This window comes from Mesoplodon densirostris, chromosome 16, assembly GCF_025265405.1.
Source record: "Mesoplodon densirostris isolate mMesDen1 chromosome 16, mMesDen1 primary haplotype, whole genome shotgun sequence".
NCBI lineage: Eukaryota > Metazoa > Chordata > Mammalia > Artiodactyla > Ziphiidae > Mesoplodon > Mesoplodon densirostris.
Genome location: NC_082676.1, coordinates 66,840,334 through 66,868,237, shown reverse-complemented (window position 1 = coordinate 66,868,237; position 27,904 = coordinate 66,840,334). Strand labels below are relative to the sequence as shown.

At 50.7% G+C, this 27,904-nt stretch overlaps 3 protein-coding genes across 6 annotated transcripts; 2 read left to right on the top strand and 1 right to left on the bottom strand.

Annotated features, from left to right (window-relative positions):
* Positions 1-9,985: 9,985 nt before the first annotated feature.
* On the top strand, positions 9,986-13,189 carry NME4 (NME/NM23 nucleoside diphosphate kinase 4). 3 transcript variants are annotated; one of them, XM_060120397.1, is made up of 5 exons: positions 9,986-10,133; positions 11,763-11,893; positions 12,166-12,267; positions 12,365-12,477; positions 12,965-13,189. In XM_060120397.1, exons 1-5 carry the CDS (start codon positions 10,043-10,045, stop codon positions 13,086-13,088), a joined length of 561 nt encoding a protein of 186 aa, XP_059976380.1. In that variant the 5' UTR covers positions 9,986-10,042; the 3' UTR covers positions 13,089-13,189. The 3 variants fall into 3 exon arrangements, with proteins under 3 accessions (XP_059976380.1, XP_059976379.1, XP_059976381.1); XM_060120396.1 differs by having other exon boundaries at positions 11,760-11,893; XM_060120398.1 differs by lacking the exon at positions 12,965-13,189 and adding an exon at positions 12,887-12,956 and having other exon boundaries at positions 11,760-11,893.
* Positions 13,190-14,609: 1,420 nt separating this feature from the next.
* On the top strand, positions 14,610-27,772 carry DECR2 (2,4-dienoyl-CoA reductase 2). Of its 2 annotated transcripts, XM_060077916.1 has the most exons (9): positions 14,610-14,798; positions 21,022-21,090; positions 22,178-22,229; positions 22,815-22,950; positions 24,436-24,560; positions 24,629-24,722; positions 24,884-24,988; positions 25,501-25,718; positions 26,734-26,821. In XM_060077916.1, exons 1-8 carry the CDS (start codon positions 14,719-14,721, stop codon positions 25,716-25,718), a joined length of 879 nt encoding a protein of 292 aa, XP_059933899.1. In that variant the 5' UTR covers positions 14,610-14,718; the 3' UTR covers positions 26,734-26,821. The 2 variants fall into 2 exon arrangements, with proteins under 2 accessions (XP_059933899.1, XP_059933900.1); XM_060077917.1 differs by lacking the exon at positions 25,501-25,718 and having other exon boundaries at positions 26,734-27,772.
* On the bottom strand, positions 23,023-23,434 carry LOC132476037 (small nuclear ribonucleoprotein Sm D2-like). The gene is made up of 2 exons (XM_060077727.1): positions 23,090-23,434; positions 23,023-23,046 (listed from the first exon to the last, which is right to left on the bottom strand). The coding sequence occupies exons 1-2, from the start codon at positions 23,414-23,416 to the stop codon at positions 23,023-23,025; spliced, it is 351 nt and encodes a 116-aa protein (XP_059933710.1). The 5' UTR covers positions 23,417-23,434.
* Positions 27,773-27,904: the final 132 nt, after the last annotated feature.

Genomic DNA, 27,904 nt, shown 5'->3' with positions numbered 1-27,904 from the left:
AACTTGTAAGAGTTCTTTATAAATTCTTCATACTAGACCCTGATCAGATTTATGAGTTGCAAATATTTTCTCTGGCTCTGTAGCTTGTCTTTTCCCTTTCTTGATAACTCCACACTGTTCACCTAAACGGGTTTGGTCGGCTGAGATTCTCACTAGCAGTGAGGGGTTCCAGTGGTCCACATTCTCGCTAATATCTGGAATTTTCAGACTTGGAGATTTGTACCATGACTTTATTTGCGTTTCTCTGATTACTCCTGAGGCTGAGCACCTTTGCGTTATTTACTGGCTGTTAAAATTTCCTCTTTGGAGAAATGAATCTTCAAGTATTTGCTGTGCTGTTGGGCCATTGGTCTTTTACTCACTGATTTCTGGTCATAGAGCCCTAGACGTGCATAGGTTTTAAGTGGTGGAAATATTCTTTCCTGTTCTGTGATTTGTCTTTTTCTTTCTTCATGGTCTGTGTGTGTGTATTTAATATATTTTATTTTTAAGAGTTTTAGATTCATAGCAAAATTAAGCAGAAAGTGCAGAGAGTTCCCATATACCCTCTGCCCCCAAACATGCACAGCCTTCCCCACTAGCACCATCCCCCACCAGGGTGGTCATTTGTTACAGCTGATGAACCTACATCCTAATCACTCACAGTCCATAGCTTACATTAAGGTTCACTCTTGGTATTGTACATTCTATGGGTTTGGACAAATATATAAAGACATGTATCTATCATTATAGTACCATACAGGGTAGTTTCACTGCCCTAAAAACCCTCTGTGCTCTGCCTGGTCATCCTTTCCAGCACCCAACCCCTGGCAATCACTGATCTTTTTACTGTCTCCAGAGTTTTGCCTTTTCCAGCATGTTATATAGTCGAAGTCAGAATCATACAGTATACAGCCTTTCCGAACTGGCTTCTCTCACTAAGTAATATGCATTTAAGTTTACTTCATATCCTTTTAGGGATTGATGGCACATTTCTTTTTTTCTTTTCTTTTTTTTTTTAAAGACCTGTTTTGTTTTTTACCTTTTATTATAGGAATTTTCAAACATACACTGAAATCAAATCATAAACTCAGGGCTTCCCTGGTGGCGCAGTGGTTGGGAGTCCGCCTGCCGATGCAGGGGACAAGGGTTCGTGCCCCGGTCCGGGAGGGTCCCACATGCCGCGGAGCGGCTGGGCCCGTGAGCCATGGCCGCTGAGCCTACACATCCGGAGCCTGTGCTCCGCAACGGGAGAGGCCGCAACAGTGAGAGGCCCGCGTACCGCAAAAAAAAAAAAAAAAAAAATTCATACCCTCAAGCCCTCACATACCTATCACCCCAGTTCAACAATCATCAACATTTTGATAGCTTTGTTTCATCTACTCCCCACCCTTTCTTCTTTTTCTTTAATATTTTTATTTTTTAAAATTTATTTATTTTTGGCTGTGTTGGGTCTTCGTTGCTGCACACAGGCTTTCTCTAGTTGCGTCGAGCGGGGGCTACTCTTCATTGTGGTGCGCAGGCTTCTCAATGCGATAGCTTCTCTTGTTGCGGAGCACGGGCTCTAGGCGCACGGGCTTCAGTAGTTGTGGCACACGGGCTCAGTAGTTGTGGCTCGTGGGTTCTAGAGTGCAGGTTCAGTAGTTGTGGCGCATGGGCTTAGTTTCTCCACGGCATGTAGGGTCCTCCCGGATCAGGGCTCGAACCCGTGTCCCCTACGTTGGCAGGCGGGTTCTTAACCACTGGGCCACCAGGGAAGTCCCCTGTATTTCTTTTTTTTTTTTTTAAGAAGATGTTGGGGGTAGGAGTTTATTAATTTATCCATTTATTTTTGCTGTTTCTGTGCGAGGGCTTTCTCTAGCTGTGGCAAGTGGGGGCCACTCCTCATCGCGGTGCGCGGGCCTCTCCTACTGTGGAGCACAGGCTCCAGACGTGCAGGCTCAGTAGTTGTGGCTCACGGGCCCAGCCGCTCCGCGGCATGTGGGATCCTCCCAGACCAGGGCTCGAACCCATGTCCCCTGCATTAGCAGGCAGACTCTCAACCACTGCGCCACCAGGGAAGCCCCCCCTGTATTTCTTTTTATTGCTGAACTATATTCCACTGTCTGGATGCACCACAGTTTATTTATCCATTCACCTACTGAAGGACGTCTTGGTTGTTTCCAAGTTTTGGCAATTTATGAATAAAGCAATTATGAATAAAGCTGCTATAAACATCTATGTGCACTTTTTTGGGGACATACATTTTCAACTCATTTCAGTAAATACCAAGTATAATGATTGCTACAGCACATGGTAAGAGTATGTTTAGTTCTGTAAGAAACCACCAAAATATATTCCAAAGTAAGTGTTCCATTTTGCATTTCCACCAGTGATGAACTAGTGTTCCTGTTGCTTTACATTCTTGCCAGCATTCTGTATTGTCAGTGTTTTAGATTTGGGCCATTTTAATGTCTTCATGGTGTTTTTTATGAAGTTCTTCATTTTAAGGTAGTTGAATTTGTCAATCATTTTCTTTATGATTAGTGCCTTTTGTGCCTAAAGACATTCTTCCCCTTAGAAGGTCCTGCTTATAGTTTCTTACCTTCTGAAAGCTTTATAGATCTGCCTTTCATATTTAGGCCTTTAACCTACCTGAAATTTATTTCTGTGTATGTAGGATTAGGTTTCTCTCTCTCTCTTTCTATATGGATACCTGATTGACCCAGCAATGTTTATTGAAATTCTGCATTTCCCACTGATCTGCAGTGGCTCCTCCGTCATATATTCGGTGCTTGTACATGTATGAGTCTGTTTCTGGGTTCTCTATCCTGTTCCCTTGGTCTACTTGTCAGTACCTGGGCCAACACACGGTCGGAATTATTACAGCTATGTAACAAGGACTGATAGCTTGCAGAACAAGCCCTCTCACCCTCATCTTCTTCAGAGAGTCTGGGTAGTCAGGCCCCTTGCATTTCCATATTGTAATTCGAGACCACAAAACAATCCTGTTGGAACATTGATTGGGGTCTGTGGGTCAAGGTGAGGACAGCTGACCACTGGCCCTGGGCCCTGGCTCTACCTGAAGGGCTCAGGGGTGCAGGGTCTGAGACAGGATGTCTGCCGTCCTAAGTCTCAGAAGGAACTAGGGCTGCCTTGCCAAGAGGAAGCTGAATGTCAACAACTTGGAGACAAGAAAGTCATGCACCCGATGAGGACAGAGATTGAGAGAAAGGATGTTGTTGCAGACCAGCCTCACCTGGACCAAACCCGGCCGGCTTGGGGGAAGGAGAGAAAGGACTCTTCAGGTGGATACATGGCGGGGGTTTTAACCCACGTGAAACTGGACCTGTAACAACTGAAAATGATCTGAGGGCTATGAGATCTACTCCTCAAGAGATGGGAGAGGAGAGTCTAGAAGGGAGGAATGCGGTCACGGAGAAATAAATACCGAGCAAATGTATTGATAAAGTGCTTCCAGGTTTTAGTGCCGGGCGCGGGAGGAGAGTCAGCGTTAGAAGAGAAATGAACAGCCTCGTGTTTGTGCTCTGCTGTATCATATGTGGTCATAAAGTGCTTCCTTCTGGTATCTTCCTTTCTGAGGATGGGTTTCCTGGAGGTGGACCCTGATGTGGACCTGTGTGAAAATGTGAGAACGATGTTTTAGGAGGCGGTCCCAGAGAACACTCAGGGGGAGTAGGAAGTGGGTCTGGAAAGGGAAGAGAAGGAGGCCCAGGTCATGGAACTCTGGCCTGATCTCTGGGGAAGCTCTGAAGGCACCCCAGAACTGTTGTGATATGGGGGCCAGGGAGATGCAGGGTGCACATCTCTGCCTCTGGGGAAGGTAAATCCCCCAGCAATCCCATCTGACACAGTGGCAGTGGGTCTGGAAGCTTGAGGAGGGTGTCAGGGTGCAGGAGAGGGACAGGAACAGGGACAGGACGAGACAGGACAGAGCAAGAAGCAGCCCATGTGCCAGACCCTATTCCCTGAGGCACCGTCAGCAGCACCTTACAGAGGAGGGGACGGGGCTCAGAGCGGGTAAAGGTGTAGCCTTAGGAGAAGGACCAGGGTCGAAACTCAGGTCTCCTAATTCACTCAGCCAGCCACCAGTGAGCCTGAAGTCTTCACACAGAAGCTGCACAGATCCTGGCCAGAAGAGGACACAGGGAACTGTGGTCGGAGGAGCAGTGGACCTAGGGCCACTCTTCTACTTGAGCCCTGGCTTGGCCACAGAGAAGCCAAGGGATTCCACATCTCAGATGAGCTCAGTTGAGCCAAGCTGGGTTGAGTGGGAGGCATCTCAACAAACTACCCCAAAACTCAGCGGCTTCACACAACAGCCAGGATATTTTCTGCTGATTCTTTGCTGAGTCAGGGAGCTGGGCAGGGCTCAGCTGGTGGCTCTTCTGCTCCCTGAGGCATAAGCTGGGGCTGGAACTCTCAAGATGACTACCCATACTTCTGGTGCTTTGGTGGGGATGGCTGGGGGCTGGGGGCTCTTTCTTTCTCTTTCTCTGTGGCTGCCTTCGGCTTCTTTACATGGAAAGGAAAGTCCAAGCCCATGCATCCCAAATGGCAAAGGCAGACGTGCAGATCTCTAAGGCCCAGATGAGGATGTTACCCAGCGTTTGTGCAGACACAACCAGCCACAGGGCCAGCCCAGATGCAAAGGGGGTGGGGAAGCAGGCTCACCTCACAACAGCAAGTGGCCACCTTGCACGGAGCAGTGGTGTGAGCCATGTGCTGCACTGTCTCTGGGAACAGGAATCAGTCTGGGGCTGGGCGACAGCAGCCTCAGAGTCCCAGAAAAGTGTAGGGCCTGACCTGTGCAGGGTTGGAAGTGGTTTGATGAAACAGCCAAGATGTCTCAAGACATTTAAAATATGTGACATAATAATAAATGCTTTTTCATCTTTGAAAAAACAGCTTTGTTGAGAAATAATTCCATACTAAACCATTCACCCATTTAAAATTTACAATTCAGTGATTTTTGGTGTACTCACACATATGTGTAACCATCACCACAGTCAATTTTAGAACATTTTCGTCTCCTAAAAAGAAGCTCCAGGGACTTCCCTGGTGGTCCAGTGGTTAAGAATCCACCTTCTAATGCAGGGGATGTGGGTTCAATCCCTGGTGGAGGAACTAAGATCCCACATGCTGCAGGGCAACTAAGCCCGTACGCCTCAACTAGAGGGCCCGCACGCCGCAATGAAGATCCTGTGTGCCGCAACTAAGACCTGAAGCAGCCCAAAATAAAATAAAATAAATATTAAGAAAAAAGAAGCTCCATACCCTTTAGCTATCACCCTCCCATTCCCCCACCACTCCCCACCCCCAGCCCTAAGCAACCACGAATACTACTTTCTGTCTCTGTATACTTCCCTATTCTGTACTTTCACATGAATGGAATCATACAATATGTGGCCTTTTGTGACTGAATTCTTTCACTCCGCATAATGTTTCCAAGGTTCCTTCAAGGGAATTCCCTTGCGGTCCAGTGGTTAGGGGGAAAAAAAGTTCATTCAGGTTACAGCATGTGTCAGTATTTCCTTCCTTTTATGGCCGAATACTATTCCACTGCATGGACTGACCACATTTTGTTTATCTATTCATCAACTGATGGACACTTGGGTTATTTCCACCCTTTGGCTACTATAAATAATGCTGCTGTGAAATTTTGTGTACAAATTTTTGTGGACATGTACTTTCTTTTGGGTATATACCTAGAAGTAGAATTTCTGAGTCATATGATTCGATTTTTAATCATTTGAGAAATTGCCAGACTATTTCCCAAAGTGGCTGCATTATTTTACATTGCCATCAGTAATGCAGGAGGGTTCCAATTTTTCCACATCCTCACCAACACATGTTATTATCTGACCTTTTGGTTCTAGCCATGCTAGTGGGTATAAAGTTGTCTCTCGGGGTTTTGATTTGCATTTTCCTGATGACTAATGATGTTGAGCATCTTTGCAGGTGCTGAATCAAAGTGATTCAGTTATATATATATATATATATATATATATATATATATATATATATATATATTCTTTCTCATATTCTTTTCCATTATGGTTTATCACAGGATATTGAATATAGCTTCCTGTGCTATGCAATAAGATCTTGTTGTTTATGCATTGCATACATAATAGTTTGCATGTACTAATCCCAAACTCCCAATCCATCCCTCCCCCACCCTCCTCCCCCTTGGCAACCACAAGTCTGTTCGGTGAGTCTGCTTCTGTTTCGTAGATAAGCTAATTTTTTTTAAGTGATACTTTTTTTAATACATTTTTATTGGAGTATAATTGCTTCACAATACCGTGTTAGTTTCTGTTGCACAACAAAGCAAATCAGCCATATGCATACACATGTGCCCACATCCCCTCCCTCTTGAGCCTCCCTCCCATTCTCCCTATCCCACCCCTCTAGGTCATCGCAAAGCACCAAGCCAGTCTCCCTGTGCTATGCTGCTGCTTCCCACCAGCCAACTGTTTTACATTTGATAGTGTGTACACGCCAATGCTACTCTCACTTCACCCCAGCTTCACCCTCCCACCTCATGTCATCAAGTCCGTTCTCTATGTCTACCTCTTTATTCAGGCCCTGCAACTAGGTTCATCAGTACCTTTTTTTTTTTTTTTAGATTCCATATATATGCGTTAGCATATGGTATTTGTTTTTCTCTTTCTGATTTACTTTACTCTATGACAGGCTCTAGGTCCATCCACCTCACTACAAATAACTCAGTTTCATTCTTTTTTATGGCTGAGTAATATTCCATTGTATATATGTGCCACATCTTCTTTATCCATTCATCTGTCAATGGACATTTAGGTTGGTTCCATGTCCTGGCTATTGTAAATAGTGCTGCAATGAACATTGTGGTGCATGTCTTTTTTAAAAGAAAAATTATTTATTTGGTTGCACCTGGTCTTAGTTGTGGCATGCGGGATCTAGTTCCCTGACCAGGGATCGAACCTGAGCCCCCTGAATTGGGAGCACAGAGTCCTAACCACTGGACTACCAGAGAAGTCCCGTAGGTAAGTTAATTTGTGTCATATTTTAGATCTCACATATAAGTGATATATGGTATTTGTCTTTCTCTTTCTGACTTACTTCACTTAATATGATAATCACTAGGTCCATCCATGTTGCTGTAAATGGCATTATTTCATTCTTTTTTATGGCTGAGTTATATTCCATTGTATATGTGTATCACATCTTCTTTACCCATTTATCTGTCAATGGACATTTAGGTTGTTTCCATGTCTTGGCTACTGCAACACCATTTGTTGAAAAGACTATTCTATCTCTCATTGAATGGTCTTGGCTTCCTCGCCAAAATCAGTTGACTATAGATGTATGGTTTTATTTCTGGACTCTCAATTCTATTCCATTGGTCTATATGTCTATCCTTGTGCTGGTACCACACTGACTTGATTATTATTGTTTTGTGATAAGTTTGAAATCAGGAAGTGTGAGTTCTCCTGCTTTGTTCTTTTTCAGGAGTTTCTGGTTATTCTGGGTCTCTTGCAAACCCACTGAATTCGAGAATCAACTTATCAATTTTTACAAAGAAGTCAGGATTTTGACAGGGATTAAGTTGAACCTGTAGATCAGTTTGAGGAGCACTGACATATTAACATGTTAAGTCTTCCAATCCATGAATGTGGGATGTTTTGTCATTTATTTAGATTTTCTGTAATTTCTTTCAACAATGATTTGTAGTTTTTAGAGTATACGAAATCAAAAGGGAAATCAGAAAATACTTTGAGATGAAAGAAAATGAAGACACATCAAAACTTATGGAATATAGTTAAAGCAGTGTTTAGAGGGAAATTTATAGCTGTAAATGTCTATACTGGGGCTTCCCTGGTGGCGCAGTGGTTGAGAGTCTGCCTGCTAATGCAGGGGACACGGGTTCGAGCCCTGGGCTGGGAGGATCCCACATGCCACAGAGCGGCTAGGCCTGTGAGCCACAGCTACTGAGCCTGCGCGTCTGGAGCCTGTGCTCCGCAACGAGAGGCCGCGATAGTGAAAGGCCCGCGCACCGCGATGAAGAGTGGCCCCCGCTTGCCACAGCTAGAGAAAGCCCTCGCACAGAAACGAAGACCCAACACAGCAAAAATAAATAAATTAATAAACTCCTACCCCCAACATCTTAAAAAAAAAAAATGTCTATACTAAGAACGAAAAAAATATTTCAAAACAAAAATCTAATCTCCCGTCTTAAGACAGTGGAAAAAGAAGGTCACTTGTATTTAACATTGTACTGAAGATTCTAGCCAAGCAATTTATTAATAAAATGAAAAAAAAAGACATCCAGATTGGGAAGGAAAAAGTCAAACTATCTCTATTCCTGTATGACATAACCTTGTATGTACAAAATCCTGAGGAATCCACTAAAAAACTATTAGAATTAATAAATGAGTTCACCAAAGTCTCTGGATACAAGATCCATATGCAAAACTCAATTGTATTTTTATACACTTGTAATGAAAAACTGAAAATGAAATTAAGAAAACAACTCCATACACAACAGCATAAAGAAGTATATATGCTTTTTCAAAAACTCATTACAGGGCTTCCCTGGTGGCGCAGTGGTTAAGAATCCACCTGCCAATTCAGGGGACACGGGTTCGAGCCCTGGTCTGGGAGGATTCCACATGCCACGGAGCAACTAAGCCCGTGCGCCACAACTAGTGAGCCCGTGCTCTAGAGCCCGGGAGCCACAACTACTGAAGCCCGTGTGCTACAACTATTGAAGCCCGCGCGCCTAGAGCCCGCCCAGGCTCCGCAACAAGAGAAGTCACCACAATGAGAAGCCTGCGCATTGTAATGAAGCCTAGCCCCTGCTCCCCGCAACTAGAGAAAGCCGGCGTGTAGCAACGAACATCCAACGCAACCAAAAATAAAATAAATTAAAAAAAAAAGAAAAGAAAAGAATCTGCCTGCCAATGCAGGGGGCACGGGTTTGAGCCCTGGTCCGGGAAGATCCCACATGCCACGGAGCAACTTAGCCCGTGCTCCACAACTACTGAGCCCATGTGCCACAACTACTGAAGCCCGCACGCACCTAGAGCCTGGGCTCCGCAACAAGAGAAGCCAACACATTTAGAAGCCTGTGCACCCCAACGTAGAGTAGCCCCCGCTCACCGCATCTAGAGAAAGCCCGCGCACAGCAACAAAGACCCAACACAGCCAAAAATAAATAAATAAAATTTAAAAAAAGAAAATGAAAACTCATTACATAATATCTTGCAGTTGGTCTCATATTTCAAACAGTACTGCGCCACCTTCTCAACTGGAACAATATAGTATATGAAAATATCTGTGATTTCTGCTTGCGATAAAGTCACAGGCACCGTAAGGGTTTCAGTGGAAGCTAAATTCCTTCAGAGGAATGCAGTTACATGTCCACTTGAGAATAAAGGTGGGATTTTCCCCATCCAAATGCAGAGATGCCCTGCCTGACCTTGCCTGACCATCCAGGTCCACCCTCCCCAGATGCAGGGTGTAATTTCCGAGGGAGACTCAGGTGGGAGGACACCCCCCGCCCCCAGAAGCAGGTCCTGCTGCCAGGACGGGTGCAGCCCAAGACAGGCGGAGGACTTGCATGAACTCAAACTGATACTTAAGGACTGTGTTGGTATAAAGACGAATACAATCCATGCTGCGTTCATCATCACTGTTATTTTTTTCTTCTAATTTTAACAGAAATTGACATTAAATACTTCCCGAGGCCTCTTAAGTGAATCAGGGTCGGTGTGGGGCCGCGAGGGTAGGGGCCGTGGGGGCCTTGCGCCGCTCTCCCTCCCTCCACCCCTCCTCCTCTCCCCCCTTCCCCTCCCTCCCTCCTACCTTTCTCCCGCTGCCCGTTCCCCGGGTTCCTTTTCTCCCTCTGGCCCTCCACCTCCCTCCCCTTCCCTCCCTCCCTCTTCCCTCTGTCCCTCCAACCCTTCCCCAGGTTCCTTTTCTCCCTCCACCCTCCTCCCTCCCTCTTCCCTCCGCCCCTCCCCCTCCCTCCCCGGGCCTCTCTCTTGCGCTCTCAGACGGCACTCGCGGGCAGGGAGTCATGTGCGGTCTCTCCGGGCGCGCGGCTCTGCGGGGGCTGATGTGCCGCACGCGGGCCCCGGTCGCCAGCCTGCTTGCGCGCTCCAGCTCTGGTGAGTCCGCCCACCCGGCGGCCATGCGCGAGGTGGGGCGGGCTGAGGTGCCGCAGGCCTCTGCTGGCGCACGTGCGGGCCCTGGCGCAGGGGGCTTGAAGCCTCGGGACAGGCCGGCTGGAGCTGCGCGACCGTCGGGTTCTCGCCGGGCTGGGGCCCTGCGCGCACCACCCCCCCACCGCTCACTCCCACCCAGACCCCCACGCCCCCGCTCGCCTCCTCACCGTGCTCAGGGCAGGGGGTCCCCAGGGTTCCAGGGCAGGAGGAAGCCAGAAGTCTGGTGGCCACACTTTGCAGCGGACCAGGGGGTCCTGAGCGGGGTCATTCTCAGCAGATGAACACTCCAGTCCTGGGGAGTTTTTCCGCCTGGCCTATCCCTGCCGGCTGGTATCCACAGGGACCTCTGCCCTAGCTGCTGACCCTCAGGCCCTTCCTGAGCGGCAGATATCCTGGCGTTCCAAATGCTGGCAAGAGTGAACTGCCACCATCCGAGGCACAAGCCAGCTGGCAGCAGGGCCCCCAGGCACTGGGCTTGGGGGATGGAATAAGGATGGGGGGACTTCCTCCAGCGCGGTTCATTGAAGGAATGTGGTGGGCACCCACTGCCTGCTCTCCAGGCCCTGCACAACTTTGGTTAATTTTCCTCCTGGGGATGGGAAGGCAGCTGCAGATTCCTCCAGGGACACTGGCCCTCCTGGACCCTACAGTCTTATTTCTCCTCCAGTTCTCTCCTCCCTCTCTGCAGGAATTAGCTGGACATCCAGGGTCTGGGCTCCTCTCAAAAGTACACTTGACCCTGGACCCAATGCTGAGGGTCAGCATAACTCTGGAAGTGGCCTGGGGCTGTAGGAGGGTGATGATGCTGGAGGTCTCCTGGGCAGTGTCTCCCCAGGAGGGGGAAGACTGTGGCAGTGTTGACTTTAGGTCCGGAAGCATCCCACCCTGGAACCCCACAGCAGCCTGGCCAACGAAGGTGTGAGGGGAGGAGCCCTCTCAACTCTCCCCACCTGCAGACAGGAACCCTTCCACCTTTCTCCTCAATCCCCAGGTCCCTTTGTCCCACTGTCTGTGGCCCAGCCGGTGGGGAGAGTGCACTTCTGTCTCCCTGGTCCCCTGCCATTCCTTCACCTGAGACCCAGAAGATGGGTGGTAGTTCCTTCCTGATGCGGCAGGTTGGGGGTTCAGACATTGTCTGTGCTAGCACCGCAAAGGACAAGAATGAAAATCAGGCCAAGACTTGTACTTTCTTTCCAGTGTGGCATCTTTGGGCCTCCGGGTGGCCTCTGAGCTGGACTGTGCCTCCCCAGGCCTCCAGGCTGTCTAAGATAGATGCCTTTTCAGGGGACATCAGCTCTATCATGGACAGCTTCCGCCACTGCCTGGGAGGGCCCATGGCCCCTCCGAAAGGCTGAAGTCCCCAGGGACCCCCTGTGCTGCTTGTCCCAAGGGGTAGCACCATGCTGGACAGTCCTGGCTGTGGACACCACACTTCTCCCCTCCAGAGCTGCTCTGCCTGAGGCAGACACTCTGAAGTCCAGGTGACACCTGGGTCCTGGCAGGGGAACCCAGGTCTGGGAGACATGAAAGGGTGAGGCCTCGGCAGCCCCGAACCCCCCTCTTCTAAAGGAGGACCCTCCTGGACCCTGGAGCGGACCCTGGTTGCAGTGAAGCCAGACGGGGTGCAGCGGAGGCTCGTTGGGGATGTGATCCAGCGCTTTGAGAGGAGGGGCTTCAAGCTGGTGGGGATGAAGATGCTGCAGGTACCAGGGCTCTTGGCCTGTGGGTGTCCCTGAGGAGACTGGGATGGGGGGCTTCTCACATCTCTGCCCTGCGTCAGGAAGATATCCTGGTGTTGGCAGTAGAAGGGGAGGGGTGGGAAGGTGTCTGCCTTATGCTTTTGTGGCTGGAGTGCTGCCCCATGTAGGTGTCGTCTGCAAAGGGCCCTGTGATCAGTACACCATGTCACTGTCCCAGTGCCTGGTGGGGCTCCCTCTCCAGGGGCTCCTCTCACCCCCTTCCCCCAATGCACCAGGCACCAGAGAGCATCCTTGCTGAGCACTACCACGACCTGCAGAGGAAGCCCTTCTACCCAGCCCTCATCAGCTACATGAGCTCCGGCCCGGTGGTGGCCATGGTACAGCGGGGCAGGGGTGGTGGGAGGGGTGGAGGGTCCTGGACTGAGCCCTTGCTGATACCCACCTCTCCCCACCTCCTTTATCTCTGTGCTGCAGGTCTGGGAAGGCCCCAATGTGGTCTGCACCTCGAGGGCCATGATAGGACACACCAACTCGGCTGAGGCTGCCCCTGGCACCATCCGGGGAGACTTCAGCATCCACATCAGCAGGTATGGGGGCCCTAACACACTCGGCCACTTGGAGCTGAGGGCCAGCTCACTAGGGGCTTGAGGTGGCGGCTTGCTGCTAAGGCAGATCCACCGGACCTGGGCTTCTTGCTCAGGGGAAAGTAAAGCCAGAAGAGACTTTTACTGGTGGCACATCACACCGAACGTTTGCTAGTGCAGTTTTTTAAAAAACCCTTTAATGCACACAGGAGCAGATAGAGCATTCCCGTGTTTTGTACGTGCTCTGCCATCGTTGTCTGTCACCTCACTTTATCGCCAGACACCCCGGGGGTTGGCACGGGACAGGTGAGGTTGTGGGTAAGAAGCTGAGATCAGGCTGGAACCCAGTTTTGCAGCTCCCCTGTTCTTCCTTTCCCCTCTGTACAATCGCCCCGCTTACTCCCCTCGACAGTAGGGGATCAGCAGACTGTCCCTGGGACCCCCAAGGTGCACACTGAAGCCTGTGTCCTACCTCTGCCACCTGGCACAGGAACATCATCCACGCCAGCGACTCCGTGGAGGGTGCCCAGAGGGAGATCCAGCTGTGGTTCCAGAGCAGTGAGCTGGTGGACTGGGCAGACGAAGGCCACCACAGCAGCATCTATCCAGCCTGAGCACTCAGGGTACCCTCGGTCACCCCAGCATCCACCCAGGACCAACTACCTCTGTCGACAAGACCTTGAGCCCACACCCATGCTCTGCCCATCTGTCCCAGACCCACCCGCCTGTCCACCTGCTGCCCCACCCCAGCCCAGAGGGGTTGAGCCACCAACTTTATGTGCCTTTTAGTATTATCCAAAGCAAGCAAGAGATTGGACAAAATCCTTTCTGTACCAAAGTGCCAGACAAGCTTTGGGGTGCCTCCAAAAGCTGGTAGTGTGACCTCCCTTCCCCCAAAGTGGAGACATTAAAATTCACTGTGCTGTGCGTGGGGGTGGAGTGCTCATTACAGCCCCTGCTATCTCTGAGGTAAGGATGAGGCCTTTATGCAAAGTTGTAAGCAGCTTGAAAGTAGAAATGAAGCTTACCATCTCTCACACACCAGGAGGGAGGGAATCAATAACTTTGTTGAATGTATGAGACAGGCAGAGGTCCAGAGACCTCCAGCCTGAAATCTGGGGAATCCAAGCTGAGCCCCTGAGCTAGTAATCTCCCTCAAGGAGGAGCCCTAGGCAGAACTGGAGGGTTGCAGGAAGGGGTAGGCAGGGAACTGAAGCCGCCCCTAGGGCAGAAGGGCTGGTGACCACACTGACACTGCACACTTACGCCTGGTCCTCAGGTGTGTCCCCGGTCACTTGTCACAGGTACTGGACACCACACATCATTACACCTGCTGAGGCCGACTTGGTCCTCACTCAAATTTGACGTCTTGCCAACGGAAGCGCTCGCTGGTCCTGGATTCCCGGCTTTGGTTGCTCTCTGTGCCTACACATGAGGGCACGGATGAAGTATACTGACTTTACTGGCCGCGAAAGGGTCATGTTGGGATCTAACCCTGGGACTGGCCATTCGAGGGAAGGGCCTTCCTTGTTTCCCATGGCTTTTCTGGGCTCTACTCTCCTTCCGTCTTCTACGTCACACTTTTGCAACAGGAAAGGAAAGCGTCCAGGAGGCGAGGAACTTTAAATGCTGGGCGAGTCCGACCAGGTGTTTTAAATGCACAGCAGGGCCCAGGGCGGTGAGGGAAGCCGAGGGGCCCTGAGCCGGCCCGCGAGCTCCACCTTAGCCCGGGAACCGAGTGTCCCCTGTGTCCGGCTGGCTCCGACCCCGGCACTGACGCCCAGTCTTGTGAAAAGGAGTCGGGAAAGCGGACAGCTCCCAGCCGCGTTCACCGCGCCTCCGCCGCGAGAACCTACCCGCCGCACTGCGTCTGCGCACACCTTAGCGCCCAGACTGACTTCCAGTCCCAGCAGGCTGCGCGGCCATGGGGCCGGAAGTCCTGGGAGAAGCGCGGGGAGGGCCGGGAAGGACCCGGTTGTCCTGGGAAGAGGGAGGGCCGGCGTGGTTGGAGCGTCCTGGGAGGAGCGAGGGGACACGGAGGCGGGGCTTCCTGGGAGGAGCGAGAGCACGCGGAGGCGGGGCGTCCCGAGAGGGGCGAGCGCCGGGTGGGCGGGGCCTCCTCGTCCCAGGCCAGCCAGAGAGGAGGGCGCGGGTACAGCGCCGCCTGTCACCGGAGGACGAGGTCGGAGTCCTGATCCCGGCGGGTCCCTGCTGTTCTAGCCGCCCAGGCCCGCACCGAGCGCCATGGCCCAGCCACCGCCCGACGTCAGCGAGGACGACTGTCTCCCGGAGTACCGCCACCTCTTCTGTCCGGACTTGCTTCGGTGAGGGCCGTGTCGGGGGCGCCCCAGGGAGCCGGGCAGGGGGAGGGAGCGCCTGCGGTGCGGGCTGCACGGGGACTGCGGTTTTACTGGGATGCGTGAGGACCCTGTGCCTGGTGGCCAGACAGTCCGGAGGTCCAGGTGCCCCAGAGATGCAACTGCTGGTGTTCTGATCTTTGCATGGCTGTGAACACGGTCTGTTTGTCCTGTGGGTGGTGGCGGGTGTTCATTAGTAATGCTCCGAGGTGGGGGTGAGTGTCAAAGGACACAACCAAGCCAAAGGTCAGGAGAAGGAAGGATTAATTATTACTAGCAGCAAGTAAGGAGAACGTTGGAGATTTTCCCCAAAGCGGTGTCTCCCCGCACAGCAAATTTGGGGAAGTTTTAAGCTAAAGGTGCATGCATCTTCATGAAGGGTTTGGGCGGTTGAGAGTCCAAGCTTTAGTTGATTGAAGTCACGAGGGTCATCATCCCTGAGGTTCCAGTTGATCTGGTGGTTGAGCACTTCAGGCTAATCTTTACCATGGAAACAGAACTGGGAGTCTTTAAACCTGATTTATTATCTTTGCTATTGTTACTTCTCTTGCCTGATGACAATCGTTAGTTTCTGTATTCTTTTTTTTTTTTAACTTGGATAGAGTTTGACCCTTACCCATTTTTTTTTGAATTTTTGAATTTTATTTTATTTATTTTTTATACAGCAGGTTCTTATTAGTTATCTGTTTTATACATATTAATGTATATATGTCAATCCCAAACTCCCAATTCATCCCACCACCATGCCTCCCCGCCTTGACCCCCTTGGTGTCCATACACGTTTGTTCTCTACATCTGTGTCTCTATTTCTGCCCTGCAAACCAGTTCATTTGTACCATTTTTCTAGGTTCCACATATATGCGTTAATATATATTTGTTTTTCTCTTTCTGACTTACTTCACTCTGTATGGCAGTCTCTAGGTCCATCCACGTCTCTACAAATGACCCAATTTCGTTCCTTTTTATGGCTGAGTAATATTGCATTGTATATATGTACCACATCTTCTTTATCCATTCGTCTGTCGATGGGCATTTAGGTTGCTTCCATGACCTGGCTATTGTAAATAGTGCTGCCATGAACATTGGGGTCCATGTGTCTTTTTGAATTATGGTTTTCTCTGGGTATATGCCCAGTAGTGGGATTGCTGGGTCATAGGGTAATTCTATTTTTAGTTTTTTAAGGAACCTCCATACTGTTCTCCATAGTGACTGTATCAATTTACATTCCCACCAACAGTGTAGGAGGGTTCCCTTTTCTCCACACCCTCTCCAGCATTTGTTGTTTGTAGCTTTTCTGATGATTCCCATTCTAACCCGTGTGAGGTGATACCTCATTGTACTTTTGATTTGCATTTCTCTAATAATTAGTGATGTTGAGCAGCTTTTCATGTGCCTCTTGGCCATCTGTATGTCTTCTTTGGAGAAATGTCTATTTAGGTCTTCTGCCCATTTTTTGATTGGGTTGTTTGTTTTTTTTAATATTGAGCTGCATGAGCTGTTTATATATTTTGGAGATTAATCCTTTGTTGTTTCATTTGCAAATATTTTCTCCCATTCTGAGGGTTGTCTTTTCATCTTGTTTGTAGTTTCCTTTGCTGTGCAAAAGCTTTTAAGTTTCATTAGGTCCCATTTGTTTATTTTTGTTTTTATTTCCATTACTCTAGGAGTTGGGTCAAAAAAGACCTTGCTGTGATTTATGTCACAGAGTGTTCTTCCTATGTTTTCCTCTAAGAGTTTTATAGTGTCCAGTCTTACATTTAAGTCTTTAATCCATTTTGAGTTTATTTTTGTGTATGGTGTTAGGAAGTGTTCTAATTTCATTCTTTTACATGTAGCTGTCCAGTGCTCCCAGCACCACTTATTGAAGAGACTGTCTTTTCTCCATTGTATATCCTTGCCTCCTTTGTCATAGATTAGTTGACCATAGGTGCATGGATTTATCTCTGGGCTTTTTATCCTGTTCCACTGATCTGTATTTCTGTTTTTGTGCCAGTACCATATTGTCTTGATTACTGTAGCTTTGTAGTATAGTCTGAAGTCAGGGAGTCTGATTCCTCCAGCTCCGTTTTTTTCCTTCAAGACTGCTTTGGCTATTCGGTGTCTTTTGTGTCTCCACACAAATTTTAAGATTTTTTGTTCTGGTTCTGTAAAAAAATGCCACTGGTAATTTGATAGGAATTGCATTGAATCTGTAGATTGCTTTGGGTAGTATATAGTCATTTTCACAATATTGATTCTTCCAATCCAAGAACATGGTATATCTCTCCATCTGTTTGTGTCATCTTTGATTTCTTTCATCAGTGTCTTATAGTTTTCTGAGTACAGGTCTTTTACCTCCTTAGGTAGGTTTATTCCTAGGTATTTTATTCTTTTTGTTGCAATGGTAAATGGGATTGTTTCCTTAATTTCTCTTTCTGATATTTCGTTGTTAGTGTATAGGAATGCAAGAGATTTCTGTGCATTAATTTTGTATCCTGCAACTTTACCAAATTCATTGATTAGCTCTAGTAGTTTTCTGGTGGCATCTTTAGGATTCTCTCTGTATAGTATCATGTCATCTGCAGTGACAGTTTTACTTCTTCTTTTCCAATTTGTATTCCTTTTATTTCTTTTTCTTCTCTGATTGCAGTGGTTAGGACTTCCAAACTATGCTGAATAATAGTGGCGAGAGTGGACATCCTTGTTTTGTTCCTGATCTTAGAGGAAGTGCTTTCAGGTTTTCACTATTGAAAATGATGTTTGCTGTGGGTTTTTCGTATATGGCCTTTATTATGTTGAGGTAGGTTCCCTCTATGCCCACTTTCTGGAGAGTTTTTATCATAAATGGGTGTTGAATTTTGTCAAAAGCTTTTTCTGCATCTATTGAGATGATCATGTGGTTTTCATTCTTCAATTTGTTAATATGGTGTATCACATTGATTGATTTGCATATATTGAAGAATCCTTGCGTCCCTGGGATAAATCCCACTTGATCATGGTGTATGATCCTTTTAATGTGTTGTTGGATTCGGTTTGCTAGTATTTTGTTGAAGATTTTTGCATCTATATTCATCAGTGATATTGGTCTGTCATTTTCTTTTTTTGTAGTATCTTTATTTGGTTTTGGTATCAGGGTGATGGTGGCCTCAGAGAGTGAGTTTGGGAGTGTTCCTTCCTCTGCAATTTTTTTTTTTTTTTTTTTTTTCGGTACTTGGGCCTCTCACTGTTGTGGCTTCTCCCGTTGCGGAGCACAGGCTCCAGACGCGCAGGCTCAGTGGCCATGGCTCATAGGCCTAGCCACTCCGCGGCACGTGGGATCTTCCCAGACTGGGGCACGAACCCGTTCCCCTGCATCGGCAGGCGGACTCTCAACCACTGCACCACCAGGAAAGCCCCTCGTCTGCAATTTTTAGGAAGAGTTTGAGAAGGATAGGTGTTAGCTCTTCTCTAAATGTTTGATAGAATTCACTTGTGAAGCCATCTGGTCCTGGACTTTTGTTTGTTGGAAGATTTTTTTTTTTTTTTTTTTTTTTTTTTGCGGTACGCGGGCCTCTCACCGTTGCGGCCTCTCCCATTGCGGAGCACAGGCTCCAGACGCGCAGGCTCAGCGGCCATGGCTCACGGGCCCAGCTGCTCCGCGGCATGTGGGATCCTCCCAGACTGGGGCGCGAACCCGTTTCCCCTGCATCGGCAGGCGGACTCTCAACCACTGCACCACCAGGGAAGCCGTGTTGGAAGATTTTTAATCACAGTTTCAATTTCATTACTTGTGATTGGTCTGTTCATATTTTCTATTTCATCCTGGTTCAGTCTTGGAAGGTTATACCTTTCTAAGAATTTGTCCACTTCTTCCGGGTTGTCCATTTTATTGGCATAGAGTTGCTTGTAATAGTCTCTTTGGATGCTTTGTATTTCTGCAGTGTCCATTGTAACGTCTCCTTTTTCATTTCTAATTTTATTGATTTGAGTCCTCTCCCTCTTTTTCTTGATGAGCCTGGCTAAAGGTTTATCAATTTTGTTTATCTTCTCAAAGAACCAGCTTTTAGTTTTATTGATCTTTGCTATTGTTTTCTTTGTTTCTATTTCATTTATTTCTGCTCTGACCTTTATGATTTCTTTCCTTCTGCTAACTTTGGGTTTTGTTTGTTCTTCTTTCTTTAGTTCCTTTAGGTGTAAGGTTAGATTGTTTACTTGAGATTTTTCTTATTTCTTGAGGTAGGCTTGCATTGCTATAAACTTCCTTCTTAGAACTGCTTTTGCTGCATCCCATAGGTTTTGGATCATTGTGTTTTCATTGTCATTTGTCTCTAGGTATTTTTTATTTCCCCTTTGATTTCTTCAGTGATCTCTTGGTTATTTAGTAATGTATTGTTTAGCCTCCATGTGTTTGTGTTTTTTATGTTTTTTTCCCCTGTAATTGATTTCTAATCTCATAGCGTTGTGGTTGGAAAAGATTCTTGATATAATTTCAATTTTCTTAGATTTACCGAGGCTTGATTTGTGACCCCAGATGTGATCTATCCTGGAGAATGTTCCATGTGCACTTGAGAAGAAAGTGTAATCTGCTGTTTTTGGATGGAATGTCCTATAAATATCAATTAAATCTGTCTGGTCTATTGTGTCATTTAAAGCTTGTGTTTTGTTATTAATTTTCTGCTGGATGATCTGTCCATTGGTGTAAGTGAGGTGTTAAAGTCCCCCACTATTATTATTATTTTTAAATTTATTTTATTTATTTATTTTTGACTGTGTTGGGTCTTCGTTGCTGCATGCGGGCTTTCTCTAGTTGCAGTGAGCAGGGGTACTCTTCGTTGCAGTGTGCAGGCTTCTCATTGCGGTGGCTTCTCTTGTTGCAGAGCACAGGCTCTAGGCACACAAGCTTCAGTAGTTGTGGTGCGTGGGCTCAGTAGTTGTGGCTCATGGGCTCTAGAGCACAGGCTCAGTAGTTGTGGTGCACAGGCTTAGTTGCTCCACGGTATGTCAGATCTTCTGGGCCAGGGCTCGAACCTGTGTCCCCTGCGTTGGCAGGCGGATTCTTAACCACTGAGCCACCAGGGAAGCCCAAAGTCCCCCACTGTTATTGTGTTACTGTCGATTTCCTCTTTTATAGCTGTTAGCAGTTGGCTTATGTATTGAGGTGCTCCTATGTTGGGTGTATATCTATTTATAATTGTTATTTCTTCTTCCTGGATTGATCCCTTGATCGTTATGTAGTGTCCTTCCTTGTCTCTTGTAACATTCTTTATTTTAAAATCTATTTTATCTGAGTATTGCTACTCCAGCTTTCTTTTAATTTCCATTTGCATGGAATATCTTTTTCCATCCTCTCACTTTCAGTGTGTATGTGTCCCTAAGTCTGAAGTGGGTCTCTTGTAGACAGCATATATATGTGACCCCTACCCATTTTTATTTTTTTTATTTTTTATTTTTTTTCGGTACGCGGGCCTCTCACTGTTGTGGCCTCCCCCGTTGTGGAGCACAGGCTCCGGACGCGCAGGCCCAGCAGCCATGGCTCACGGGCCCAGCCGCTCCGCGGCATATGGGATCCTCCCAGACCGGGGCACGAACCCGTATCCCCTGCATCGGCAGGCGGACTCTCAACCACTGCGCCACCAGGGAGGCCCCATTTTTATTTTAAAAAAAACCTTATTTATTTGGCAGCACCAGGTCTTAGTTGTGATACGTGGGATGGCATGTGGGATCTTCAGTTGTGGCATACGGGATCTAGTTCCCTGACCAAGGATCCAACCTGGGGCCCCTGCATCAAGAGCATGGAGTCTTAACCACTGGACCACCAGGGAAGTCCCAGTTTCTGTATTCTTTGAGCCCTGTTCGAGGACAAGACTGTGACCAGGCTTAGATCATAGAATGGCTTAGGCCAAAAATGCTTCTCTTACGTCAAGAAAGCCATGCCCGTTTCTCTTTCTCCAGGAACCCTCTACCCTATCCGCTTAGCGGGTGGCTGGAGGAAGGCTTGTATGTTTTGAAAACATTTCTCACTTAATTGATAACTTTCTGCATAGAGACTTTTATGCATAGAGACATTCTTCCCAAAGATTCAAAAAGCTGAGGAATGCAGGCTTTAAAAAGCATCGTTTCTCAAATTTGACAGAAGGGCCCATTGCAGAGGGTCAATGTCCTCCAAGAGCACCTCCTCCCCGCCCCCATTTAACCGGGGCCTCTTTAAAGAGACTCTGTTTTCTTCTCTCAGTGACAAGGTAGCCTTCATCACAGGCGGTGGCTCTGGAATCGGGTTCCGGATTGCTGAGATTTTCATGCGGTAAGCACTGCTCTGTTTGCTCTGTGCCCCATCTTGCTCCCCACCCCCTTGCATGGACCCCACTGGACCCTGGGATCTTGGGCAAAATGCCGGTGGGTGGTGGGAACCCCTCTAGGCCCAGGGCCATCAGAGAGCATCTGAAAGGGGTCAAGTGCTGTCCTGGGAGAGGCAAGACTACAGTTTCTCCTAGAGATTAGTCTAGACTGTTTGGCTCTGACCTCAGCACCCCCATTTGTACAAAGCGGGAGGATCCAAAGGTTGAGGTAATTCTACTGCAGGGTTCCCCAGGGCCTTGCCGAGACAGGGTCATGGTGGGCCGAGTTGGACCCTGGCACCGTGCAGAGCACAGTGCCTCCTGGGACACAAGGTCTGTGGTCTCAGGCCCAGGTCAACAGTTTGTCACCCGCACCTATGAGAGGCCTAGAGTTAGGCTGGGGTTAGGGGAGATGAAGCTGGTTTCCTCCAGGACCCTGCTTTTCAGAGATTTCCCACTGGACGAGATTTTGGGACTCATCCATTCCAGGTGAATTTGTTTTCCAAGCTGGAAGCTTTGTTGCTTCTCTGAGCAGAGCGTGGCCAGCTGTGCTGTGGTGTTCTGAGGATTCAGTGGGACTGGCTTAGCAGGTGGTAGCTGGTACTGTTACTGAGTTTGAGGCTGGGTTTGTCGGGAGGTAAGGCAGGGGAGGTGCCCTGGCCCCGGAATGGGCTCTCTGTCCTTCACTCCAGCCTCCCGGGGAGACCCAGGTGGACCCAGCAGACTCATGAAGAGTCTGGGCCCCATGTCCGAGACTCACAGCTGCTCACATGGTGTTTGGGGCAAGGCCCACATCCCTACATGGCTGGCATACCGCGTGCCAGAGAGACCCAGCCCAGAAACCAGTGGTGCCTGCCTGAGGTCCTGCCATAGTCACTCAGCCCCACGGAGGCCCCTATGTCCTCCGCTAGCTGTGCCTTCAGCCCTAGGCTGGTGTTTAAGCCTGAGAGACCCTTCGGGGAGGGGGACCTTTGCTTCGAGCGCCAGGCAGGAGCCCAGCTGGGCGTGTCCCTTGCACCTTGCTGCCCTCACGCCTGCCATCTGGCTTTGCAGGCACGGCTGCCACACAGTCATCGCCAGCAGAAGTCTTCCTAGAGTGTCGATGGTAAGGGGTCTCTCCTGTGCCCACACGTCCATGGACAGCTTTGGGGGCTGGGAGCCTGGGCCTGGAGGGTCCTGAGGTCCAGAGGATGATTACACCAAAACCTGCCCCTCTTCCAAATACAGAGCTTCAATGGAAGTGGCCCGCAGGGACATCCTTGTCTTTTTAAAGAATCTACTTATTGGGTCCTGTGCGGGAACCCTTATGTTGGGTGGTACTGTGGCCCCAAGACAGATCTCTGGGCTCACCAGGGTCATGAGGGTGGAGAGCCTCTCCACTGCCGTGGTTGGTCTCGGGGCAGGGACTGGACGTCAGCTGGAGCTGCCGTTGACCTGTGACTAGTGACCAGGGGCCTGGAGGGTGATGAAAGGGGAGAGGGTGCGGGCTGTCTTAGCAGCGTCCACCAGGGGTCATGGCCCTGGGGAGTGGCCACTTGCCAGCTGTGTCTCTGCAGAGTGGGTTTCAGCAGCAGAGCCTGGCTTCCTGGCAGAACCTGGCTCATCATCCTCATCAGATTCTGAAGGGCTGTTCCTCCAGGCGGAGGCCACCGGCCTGCTGCCCACCTCTGTCTTCCTGTCCGGCTTCTAGGCTGCCAGAAAGCTGGCTGCTGCCACTGGCCAGAGGTGCCTCCCTTTATCTCTGGACGTCCGAGCTCCCCTGGCCATCATGGCAGCCGTGGAGCAGGCTCTGAAGGAGTTCGGGAAGATCGACATTCTCATTAACTGTGAGTCACTGTTGAGCGAGACCAGGGGGCTTCCTTTTTTTTTTTTTTTTTTAGAAAAAACACAGTACTTTATTATTCCCAGCGCAAAGGGCAGGTCTTTGAAAAATGAGGGGGCAAGTTCTGACGGCGGGGAGGAGGCCCTTTCTTGCTGGCGATGCATGAGCGGGTTCCGCAGGACCACAATGACCGAGTCCCCACACAGGACCATCTTGGAGATGTAGTGGTCCTCGTTGACTGGCTTGGACTTCTTGCTCCTGCCATTCGTGGGGACCTTGGTCCACACGTCCTTCACTTTCTCCAGCACCATGTTGCGGTGCCTATCAGAGGCCTTCACACGGCCCAGGAGCTTCTTGTTGCGGCAACTGATGAGCACTTGGGTGTTGTTCTTGACCGACTGTGTGAGCACGGGGAGTGGACCCATGTTAAACTCCTCCTCCTCCCGCTTCTGCAGCTCCTCCAGGGTCATCTCACCCTTGGGCTTGTTGAGGAGGCACGTGGTGGCAATGGTGGTGGCCGTGCTCTCAAGTCACTAACGTTTCCTCCACGTTGCTTCGGCCTTCTGGCCAGGGGGCTTCTGACAGGTCAGCAATACCACATCTCCCTGTTTGGAGGCTCCAGAACTGTCCTGGCTCCAGGCCACTCAGCTCCTCCCGGGTCAGTGCAGCCGTGGCTCAAGAGGATGCCCCGTGAACTAGGCTGAATCACAGAGTAGGGCCACTCTTGTGTCCTGAAATTCCCCCTTAAAGAAAAAGGACTACACGTTATTGTTTTAATATAGTTTTAGATTCGCAGACTAATTGAGCAGATAGTACAGAGAACTCCACATACTATGAACACCTCGCATGTGTTACAACCGGGGAACCGATATTGATACATACGGGTAACTATAGTCCCTATTTTACATTCAGGTTCATTTTTGCTGAAATTTCCTTTAAAAACACCCTGCGTAATATTTTCCTGCCCCTAACAAAGTTATACGCTGGGCAGCTTAAAACAACAGAAATATATTCTCTCACAGTCTGGAGGCCAGAAGTCTGAAAACAAGGTTCGAGGGAGCTTCTGTCCCAGGCCCTGCCCTCAGCTCCTGGGGTTGCTGCCTGGCAGGCCTTGGTTCTGGGCTGCACCCCTCCAGCCTCTGCCTCCTTCACACTGCCATCCCCTGTGCACGGCTGTGCCCCCTTCTTTTTAAGGAAGCCAATCTTTGGGCTTAGGCCACCCTAATTCAGTATGATCTAATCTTACCTTGATGACATCTGCAAAGACCATCTTTTCAAATAAGGTCACGTTCACAGGTACCAGGGGTTGGGACTTCAGTGAATTTTTTTAGGGACACAATCCAACCCATAAAACCCATCCTGCCCGCCATTCAGGAACGTGTCCAAATGCTCAGGTTTCCTTCCCTGGCCAACCTGGGCCACCCTGAGGGTCCAGATACTTCAACTGCCCGGGGCTCCAGCACCATCCGCTGTCTCCTTCCACTGGCAGGTGCAGCCGGGAACTTCCTGTGCCCTGCCAGTGCCTTGTCTTCCAACGCCTTCAAGACCGTGATGGACATCGACACCTTGGGCACCTTCAACGTGTCTCGTGTACTCTACGAGAAGTTCTTCCGTGTGAGTGTCCCGCGGCCAGGGCCTCCCCGCTTCTGGCCACCGCTCACTGCCCCTCTCGTGTGTTGCAGGGCCATGGCGGGGTGATCGTGAACATCACTGCAACCCTGGGTACCCGCGGGCAGGTGCTCCAAGTGCATGCAGGCTCTGCCAAGGCGGCCGTGGGTACGGGCGCCCCCTCTGGTCTGCCCACGTGGGTTCCTCCCCATCCCTGTCCCCGGAGGCCGGCAGTGTCCCGAGTGACGCTGAGCCCCCACCCCCACCTGGGCCTCCCTAAAGGCAGAGCAGCCCTGCTTCTCCCTCATGCCTGCCGGCCTCCCATGCAGATGCGATGACACGGCACCTGGCTGTGGAGTGGGGCCCCCAGAACATCCGCGTCAACAGCCTTGCCCCCGGCCCCATCAGCGGCACAGAGGGCTTCCGGCGGCTGGGTAAGGCTCCCGGGGAGCCCAGGCCCCGCAGCGGGTGCTCCCCTGAGCACAGTCACCCCACCCCCCAACCGTGCCTCCGAGGGCTCCCCTCACACCTGGCTGGGACAGGCCTGGGATCAGTGCCAAATCCTCATGGCTTCCCAGGGTGGGCAAAGAGTCCGCCTCCAGGCTGGGGACAGTTCGCACAGACCTGCAATGGACTAAGGGTCAGCTGGACTTGGGCAGCTGCCCCCTAGAGCTAGAGGCCAGGGGCTGCTGGCCTTGATGTGTGAGCCGGACACAAAGTGGGGCCCCAATGAAGCCTCCAGAGCCTTGGCAGGGTGAGCGGAGAAAGGCCCTGTGCTGGTTCTGTGGTGGGTGTTACTTTACCTGGCCTGTTCCTGCTCCCCCAGGATGATGCTAACGATGCCCCCAACATTCCCGGGTGTGGTTCAGGGGAAGCTGGGCAGGGGAGGGTGAAGGGTCCCGGGGTCCTGGGGCCCACAGGGGCTGAGCCTCCCGCTGCTTCCCAGGTGGCCCACAGGCCAGCATGAGGGCAAAGGTCCTGGCAAGCCCCCTGCAGAGGCTGGGGAACAAGACGGAGATCGCCCACAGCGCCCTCTTCCTGGCCAGCCCTTTGGCATCCTATGTGACGGGGGCCCTGCTGGTGGTTGATGGTGGGGCCTGGCTGACATTCCCTAACGACATCCAGTCGCTGGCGGACTTCTCATCCTTCTCTGCTAAGCTCTAGGTGATGTGCCACTCCCACCTTCAGGGGTCACCTGTGTCCTTGGTCCCCTCCCCAAAATACCCACCTGGTGGACTGATGGTCACTGTGCTGGGCCTGATGCCTTTCTCCTCAGTCTCTTACATGTTTTTCTAGATGTATTCTCGGGCACTTTTGGGTTCCCCTGCTCCACACATAGGGCAAGGCTCGAGTCTTCCGGGGCAAATGGGTGGTGCTGGGAGGGGCCGGCCCCACGGAGCTGCACTGCAGACCTCGGGGCCTCCCTGAAAACCAGAACCTGTATGGCTTGCCTGAAGAGGCTGGGAACCCTGTCTCTCTTTGGGAGCTCCCCTGGGTGAACCTCTCTGGGGGCCTGAGGGCTTGCTGGGCCCATGGGGGTGGGGGAAGGTGCCACTGCTCTCTGCTTCCCCTCCTCCCTCACCAGTCCCAGGGGTGTGGCCAGCCCTTGAGACCTGCTCATCCTAGTCCTCTGAGCAGCAGCTTCCTTTGAGGATGGCTGAGGAGATGTAACCGCCCTGGTTGGGACCTGGCCCCTAAGCCTCCTGGGTCCCCATCGCAGGGTGGTGGCAGGAACATTCTAGGACTTTGGCTGGCTCCTGTCCCGTCCTGGGGGGTGGTGGACACCCAGGAGCTCACAGCGTTCAGTCACACCGTGAAGCTGCAGTTGGCGTGGGCTTCTGTGGAGACCCCCAGTCTAAGAGGTGGGCTTGTTTGTAGGACAGGAGCTGCTGATTGGCCATCTGTGGTTTGGTGGCCGGCAGACACATTCTCAGTGCCCAGGGCATGCGGGCGACCAGGCGGCGGGAGGGTGTGCGTGCCGGGCAGGCCCCCCGGTCGCTGGGGTGAGGAGGGCTGGGAGGGGGCAGAGGGGGCTGCTGTATCCACCTCCAGGAGACACACACGGCCTGGTGGCCTGCTGCCCGCCGCAGCCTGGCCACTCACACCCCCAGGGCTGTGCAGGAGGTGGGTGCCCCTCAGTGCTCTCCAGTGACCTTGTGTCTGCTGGCATTTCTGACAGGCAGGGGACAGTGTGCTGCAGAGGAGCTGGTCCACACCTGCTCTCGGATCCCTGTGACCTGCCTCCCGCCTGCCCAGCCTGAGCGCCAAACCTGACAATTCCAACAGAGTGACTGAAGCAGAGACTGGCCTTTCCTCTAGGAACCGTGCTGCATCCACATTCCCTCCCCATGGCCCCGTCTCCCATGCATGGCGGCAGGGACTAGGCAGTGTGGCTGGCCTGCTGACCTGCTCACACACGCCGGGGAGGTCTGGGTTCCAGGGCTTCGAGAGTGTTGAGGAGGCCAGGACGCAGGGGTGTCCCCCTTGCACAACCCAGGGTCAGGGCTGTCCCGCCACCCCAGCCCCTGCCTAGGCTGGCCTCCTTTCCCCTCCTGCCTGCATCCAGTGGGTGTCCTGAGGTGGCTCCCATGGCCTGGGTGGAGAGAAGGGGTCATTTCAGGCTGTCTTCTCTTCCTTGCTCTCCCGCTTTGAGACCTTTGCTTGGCAAAGAAATGCCAAACTAGGGAAGCTGGAGGAGCGTGTTTGAGCCTCTCCATAAGACCTGTGTCCTGGGTCCTATCACAGGGGGTGTGGGCTGCAGAAGGGACCTCTGCCGGCCTCCAGTGACGGGCAGGGTTGCTCCCCACCTGCCCTGGAGTCTGTCCTTTGCTGGGACATCCCCAGAGGACTTAGTCCTTGGTCATTTAGGGGCTCACTTTCTAGGTCCTCCAGGTGGCCTGTCCCCGTTGTCACCAGCACCCTCCCTCACGCCCAGGGGTTGGGGGATCTCTGGGCCCTCAATTCTTCCCCAATGACCACTCTTTGACACACACCCAGGCCAGGACCTAAGGGGGCCACTTGGATCCTGGGCTTGTTTTCTGTGCTGTTTGTTACAAACTTCAAGGTGCTCAAAGCTGTCGGTCTGCCCTCTGGCTGGACATGCGGCTTGGGTGCCCCCTTCCTCCCTGCCTCCCACCCTGCCCCCACCTGTACCATCCATTTGCATAAGCACGGGTCCAAGAGTTTTGCCAGAAAATGCATTTACTTAAAAAATAATCTTTTTCCTGTGAAAACATCTATTCATTGGACTTCACAAATGTTTTTAGAAGGAGGAGGAGGGCACCTGAACAAAATCACTGGTGATCCGGGCGTTTAGTGGTGTGTCTACTTCCTGTCTTTTTCCTGTGAAG

Bases quoted from the DNA above. Each gene is read 5' to 3' on its own strand.
- LOC132476037 (XM_060077727.1), bottom strand. From the start codon at position 23,416: ATGACCCTGGAGGAGCTGCAGAAGCGGGAGGAGGAGGAGTTTAACATG. The intron at 23,047-23,089 runs GCCTCCTCCCCG...CATTTTTCAAAG, and splicing joins TGCATCGCCAGCAAGAAAGG to ACCTGCCCTTTGCGCTGGGA.
- NME4 (XM_060120396.1), top strand. From the start codon at position 10,043: ATGTGCGGTCTCTCCGGGCGCGCGGCTCTGCGGGGGCTGATGTGCCGC. The intron at 11,894-12,165 runs GTACCAGGGCTC...CCAATGCACCAG, and splicing joins TGGGGATGAAGATGCTGCAG to GCACCAGAGAGCATCCTTGC. The intron at 12,268-12,364 runs GTACAGCGGGGC...TCTGTGCTGCAG, and splicing joins CCGGCCCGGTGGTGGCCATG to GTCTGGGAAGGCCCCAATGT.
- DECR2 (XM_060077916.1), top strand. From the start codon at position 14,719: ATGGCCCAGCCACCGCCCGACGTCAGCGAGGACGACTGTCTCCCGGAG. The intron at 22,230-22,814 runs GTAAGGGGTCTC...TCCGGCTTCTAG, and splicing joins GTCTTCCTAGAGTGTCGATG to GCTGCCAGAAAGCTGGCTGC. The intron at 24,989-25,500 runs GTAAGGCTCCCG...GCTGCTTCCCAG, and splicing joins AGAGGGCTTCCGGCGGCTGG to GTGGCCCACAGGCCAGCATG.